Source organism: Aricia agestis, chromosome Z (genome assembly GCF_905147365.1).
Source record: "Aricia agestis chromosome Z, ilAriAges1.1, whole genome shotgun sequence".
In the NCBI taxonomy this organism is placed as follows: domain Eukaryota; kingdom Metazoa; phylum Arthropoda; class Insecta; order Lepidoptera; family Lycaenidae; genus Aricia; species Aricia agestis.
In genome coordinates this window covers 1,362,458-1,368,699 of record NC_056428.1, presented here as the reverse complement: position 1 = coordinate 1,368,699, position 6,242 = coordinate 1,362,458, and the positions used below count along the sequence as shown (strand labels likewise).

Genomic DNA, 6,242 nt, shown 5'->3' with positions numbered 1-6,242 from the left:
TTATTAGTTTAATTAAAAAAGTAAATTATATGAACATCAAACATACATTTCATTAAAAATAAAATTGAAAATAATACGGACTGAAATATTCATATGGTGTTAGGATGTGCATGCACTAATTGCTATGAGATTATTACATATTTCTTTACCTTTAATTCTTTGAAAAATAACCAATGACATTTTATTTTTTCGAATAGGTTTGATATTTTAACTATAAACATATTTCAAATATTTTTCCCAGTAATATACTAGCTGATCCGATCATAATATACGATGTGAAGAATATGATTGCCTACTGTCATAGTTTCAAATGTTACCAACATTGAGAGGACGTAAGATATGAAATTATTAATTTACTAATTAGTATTGCGATTTGCTTAAAGCAAGTTTTTTTTTTCGTTCAGAAGTCCTAAAAAATATATTATGCCCTAATGTTTAAAAATAATATTATTGTAACAAAATACAAATTATATTTAAAACAAGTTTCAGTTAATTGTATATTAAAGATTTAAAATCTTTCAAAGTTGACTACATCTGTTATCTTATACAAGTTTAAGTTTTAATCATATAAGTGAAAAAATCATAAGCTTTGCATTAAAATCTAGTTCTCGTAATAAATTATCGTCATTTATGATGTAAACTATAATATAATGAAAGTTGTTAATTATTCTAATGCAAAGTTTTCGCATTTGACCCGCATTCTTTGTTAAGATTAAGTTATATTAATACGATTAATCAATACAAGAAAATATATTAAAATTATTATTTACAATAATTACAATTTTCATAGTTCCCGCATTCTCAAATAATTTCGAAATACATTTTGATTTGGCGTCACTATAGGGGAAGGGGGGGCATGATGTAGGTACCGAAGGAAGGGTACCTAAGGAAAGTACCAAAAATATAGTATAATCATTATGTTTCTTATGCTTATTTATTTATGGCACAATGTCTTATTTATCTGACTAGAATTTGGCATAGTATTTGGGAGATGAACTTATAGCATTTTTTTTTAAATAAATGATTTAATAGGAGCTTTCCAATAACCATCTTGCCCTTACCATGGTGTAAGATGGGGTAATGAAAATAGGGCAAGATGGGGTAGGCTAATCCAATCACAATAAATACAAATATAAATTTCTTGGGTGTTTTCATCATACACATCAGCACAACCATTGTGAGCTTAACGTCCACAAAGCTGACAGCCTACCAAACCTTCGGATGATTTCAGACAACCCAATACCCCGTCTTACCCCAAAGGCTGACTTAGAAAAACATAATTTCTTAAAAAAATATATATTAACTGAACAACAAAGTAAACAACACTGACAACCATATACGACAAAAGACATGAATTGGGTAGTCATAATGACCTAAGGCCTCGGTCTCGAATTTTGCGGGAAGCGGGGCGGCGGCGGCGGCGGCGCGGGAGAGGGGCGGGCAACGCATACCTGTTCTCGAAACCAGCGGGCAGATCGCGCGGCACTGTAGCGGTGTAGTGTTGTGTTTGTGGTTGTGTTGTCGACATTCGCTAACGAAATGTCTGAAAATCGGCGACAACATCTTTTTGATTCAAATGTATTCCTAATGCTCGATTTATTGTGGGCAAAAGAAGAAGTGGATCCCTACTATAGGGCAAGAAAAATAAATGGCGAGTTTTATCGAAATTATGAAGAACAGAGACAAAATCCCGATAAATTCTACGACTACACCAGAATGAGTGTAGAAACTTTTGACTATATTCTAGAAACTATCAAGAGTGATTTAGAGTCTGGAATTAATCCAAAAAGTTTTAGAGGTATATCTCCAGCAGAAAAATTATACATAACGCTTGGGTAAGTAAAACAACGAAATTGTAATTTGTAATTGTATTTATTGATTGTTTCAAAAAGGAAGTGTTGTACCTACTAATTTAGTAAATAGTTTGGCATCGGTATTAAGTTCCCAGATACAATAATTTTAATTAAATACCTACTACACACTAATCAGCCTTAATTATTTATCTTTGACGAAAAATATAATATAAAAACGTTTCGTATGAAATAAGTAACATAACAGTTTGTCATTTATTTTTAAAATCACAGTTTTCGTTTGTACGACGATTAATTATTTCTACAATCACAGTTTTCTCACTCATTTACAGTATTTTTATTACAAGGTCGATATACTTAGTGGTCAGTATAATAATTCCACGCTTATTCTAATCTTGAAACTAAATCTCCTTTCTAAAATTAAAGTTCTCATTTGTACGACGATTAGTTAACTATTTAAATCACAGTTTTGTTATTTATTGACAGTATTTTCATTATAAGATTGATATAACTCTATTGTTGAGTACTATACCCATACATATATGATTCATTAGAAGGGTACGTGCTTTCATTTACACTTAACTCATCTAGAAGAGCTTGATTAATTTTTTGTCTTACTCTAAACTTTTGAACGGGCGTGAATTTTTCCATTTGTGGAAGTAAACTCATAAAAAAGTAGTAGTCATCAGACTTATTCTCATTTCTGGAAGCCTCGTTTCTACTTTGATTTGATAAATCATTTTCCAGCAGTCTTATCCTTTTCCTTTCCAATTCTAAAAATTCAGTTCTTATGTCATTCGCTGTTCTCTTTTTTCTTGATCGTTGTGACGCAGAAGCTTCTCTTGGAGGCGTAGAAATTTCTTGCGATGATGTAGAAGCTTCTTGAGAAGAAACAGGAGCCTCTTGTGAGGATGTAGAAGGTTGTTGTGGATAAATAGAAGATTCTTCATTATGACCGGTTGTATCTTCTTGAGATTTTTCTCCAGATATGTCTTCTATCTCAAAAGAATCATTACTCATCTGATTACTTACTTCAGTACTGCTTAAATTACCCTCAGTAACATTTGGTACAACTTCATCTTGCAAAAACCTCAATTGAGAAAAATATTGCCAATTTGAGGGTTGATTAACATTTCCGGCATCTCCTGATCTAGGGGCAGGATTTTTTTTTAATTCCTTTCTATAGTGATCTTTTAAATTTTTCCATTTCTTCTTTAAATCGGTCACTGAAACAAAGAACGAACAGACTATTTATTACATACATAACTTTAACATATACATGCTTTAATTTTCAGGTTTTTGGCGAGTGGGCAGCCTTTCAAAAGACTGTCGTTGTCATTCAGAATGGGAAAAACAACGGTGGCCAACATAGTTTATGGCACTTGTAAAGCTATATGGAAAAATTTGGTACATTTACATATGCCAAAACCGACAGAAGAATTATTGAAAAATATAACGGAAAAATACTATGAAAAATGGCAATTTCCTAATTGCGTTGGTGCTATTGATGGCAAGCACTGTCGAATAAAAAATCCTAAGTTCGCTGGATCATCGCATTATAATTATAAACATTTCTTTTCGATGCACTTGCAAGCGGTCGCGGATGCTGACAAAAGATTCATTTGTATAGAAGTTGGAGGAAGAGGGAAACAAAGCGATGCAGGGACATTCCATTACTCTAATTTGAACCGTTTACTTCAGAGTAATAACTACAATATACCAGGACCACAATATCTACCCTCATCAGATATCGTTCTACCAATGGTTTTTATTGGAGATGAAGGATATCCACTCAAAACATATTTGATGCGACCTTATCCACAAAGCGTACTTAATGCACAAAATGAGTTATTTAATAAGCGATTATCGCGGGCTCGAAAGACTATTGAGTGTGCTTTCGGAATTTTAAGATCCAAGTGGCATATTTTCAGATCGCCCATAGAGACAAACAAATGTCATGCAAGATTACTCATCAAAACTTGCTGTTTGTTGCATAATATTATCCGAGATAAGGATGGTGATAATGACATTGCCTATATTACTGTCAATACGAATCAACAAACATTACAAACACGATTACAAACCAACGCCCGGACGTCTTATCAAGCACAATATATACGTGAAAAATTCAAAGAATATTTTGTAAATAATCCCATTAGCTACTAATTAATTTGTAAACCATAATAAACATTGTATATAACATAATAAATATTTTTTATATTCACCTACCTTCAATATTCAGTTCGTTTTTTATTTCTTCCCATAATTGATTAATTATTCTTCTATTTTTATGGTTCACATCTTTGCTGTTCCATATGGGTCTCCTCTCAAAGATTGCCGAAATAATTTGCTCTTGCACGTCCGAGGACATTTTGAAACGTCACAAAAAAAAGTACAACACTATACTACAATGCAGACGCGCAACGCGGGACGGTCACCGCTCGACTGGAGGGCACCGCTCGTCGCCCGCCCCCGCGCCGCTCCCGCGCCGCTGTTTTCGAGACCCGGTCCATTTGACGATACGCATAAGATCCTGCCGCTCCCGCGCCGCCGCCGCCGCCGCCCCGCTGCCCGCAAAATTCGAGACCGAGGCCTTACAGTAAGGACGTTTTTTAACTGCGTAAAATTAGATCGACGAGACACTCAACGTGATTTTCGTTGGTAAAAAAAAAAACGCGTGAACTCCCACTCCCTGTTTCTGTCGCGCTGATGGTTGATCGAGTATGGCTTCCTATTGGCCTATTGCTTACTGTTCGCAAGAGTCTAGTTTCTTGTATCTTGCGTGACCCCATCTTACCTCGCGTCCCCGTCATGCCTCCCATTCTCCTAAGTATAATAAATAAGTACAACATTCTGTCAAATACGTTGTGCAAAATTACTATTGCTGATTAAGCTATAGCACAAAATAAGATAACAAGTTTTAGCATAAAATTATAAATCAATCAAATCAAATCAACCTATATTCGTCCACTGGACATAGGCATCTCTCAATGGACGCCAAGATGACCGATCTCCTGCTACTCGCATCCAACATGGGCCTGCAACTAAAATACTACTTAATAATATTAATTTGCATAATTTTGGATTCTATCCAATTTCGAGCATGCTGAAAATCGTACAACTAGATTTGAGGCTTTATATAATTAAATATTACGGCCACGACCTCGAAATAAAGTAATTATAAATATCATAAATATCCACCTTTGTATCATACGAGCGACTTTCAACAATGGATATAAAATTTTGATTTGCTTTTAACCGACCTTTCCAAAAAATTATGACAGTTATTCCATCCGTTTACGCCTAATATGGATAAATAACTGTTTATTATACGTGGGAGAGCCATGCTTCGGCTCGAATGGGCCGGCTCGACCGGAGAAATACCACGTTCTCACAGAAAACCGGCGTGAAACAGCGCTTACGCTGTGTTTCGCCGAGTGAGTGAGTTTACCGGAGGCCCAATCCCCTACCCTATTCCCTTCCCTACCCACCCCTATTCCCTTCCCTTCCCATCCCTACCCTCCCCTATCACCCTATTCCCTCTTAAAAGGCCGGCAACGCACCTGCAGCTCTTCTGATGCTGCGAGTGTCCATGGGCGACGGAAGTTGCTTTCCATCAGGTGACCCGTTTGCTCGTTTGCCTCTTTATTTCATAAAAAAAAAATTAGAGCAAATTTTTCAAATCCAGCAAATAACTTGTCTAATGGAACTTCTGTTCTGGGATTCGATAGTCGCAGTGTAATAGACATCAACCAAAGTTTCTACAACACATAATATGAATAAAATTCCTATTTTTTTAGCCATCTGCCAGACCATCGACATAAAACAGTATAGAATAATTATTATTCTGATACATTTTATCGCGCAAATGTGACTCTAGTTCAGGAATTCCACAAATATGACTCTTAGGGCCTGTTTCATCACTTCCTGATAAGTGACAAATAGGCTATCCACCAATTAACTTGACATATCAAGTATGGAGAATCTGTCAAAAACGTTGTGAATAGCTTATTCGGCACTTTATAAGAAAGTGGTGAAACATGCCCTTAGTGTCATATTTGACTCTAAGAGTCACACTCTTAGTGACTTAACTAAGCCATGTAGCAGGCAACAAAAATTGTATGACCGACCCTAGTTGATAACCCAACGGAAACATTATAGATTCAGTAACACTCCCCTAGTATTTATTACCTTTGAAAACTTAAAAATTATGACACGAAGTATACAACACAATAATTATATTATTACCTGTGATTGAGCCTAGCTAGAGAAGCCATGTGATACAAAAAAGCCTTGGTTCCAAATAACCTCGCTGGTAATATAAATTACACTGACTATGTTAATTCTTAATAAGTTATTTGTAATTAGTTCTGGGAAGTATTCGGTGCCGAAATAATCATCATCGTCACTAAAAAATTACTATTTAAGAAA

General features: G+C 35.2%; 2 protein-coding genes across 2 annotated transcripts; one reads left to right on the top strand and one right to left on the bottom strand.

Moving 5' to 3' along the window:
• Nucleotides 1-1,526: 1,526 nt before the first annotated feature.
• LOC121739078 (transcription factor Adf-1-like) lies at nucleotides 1,527-4,405 on the bottom strand. The gene is made up of 2 exons (XM_042131397.1): nucleotides 4,041-4,405; nucleotides 1,527-3,037 (listed from the first exon to the last, which is right to left on the bottom strand). The coding sequence occupies exons 1-2, from the start codon at nucleotides 4,180-4,182 to the stop codon at nucleotides 2,325-2,327; spliced, it is 855 nt and encodes a 284-aa protein (XP_041987331.1). The 5' UTR covers nucleotides 4,183-4,405; the 3' UTR covers nucleotides 1,527-2,324.
• On the top strand, nucleotides 1,540-4,009 carry LOC121739077 (protein ALP1-like). Its single transcript, XM_042131396.1, has 2 exons — nucleotides 1,540-1,835; nucleotides 3,107-4,009. Exons 1-2 carry the CDS (start codon nucleotides 1,540-1,542, stop codon nucleotides 3,975-3,977), a joined length of 1,167 nt encoding a protein of 388 aa, XP_041987330.1. The 3' UTR covers nucleotides 3,978-4,009.
• Nucleotides 4,406-6,242: the final 1,837 nt, after the last annotated feature.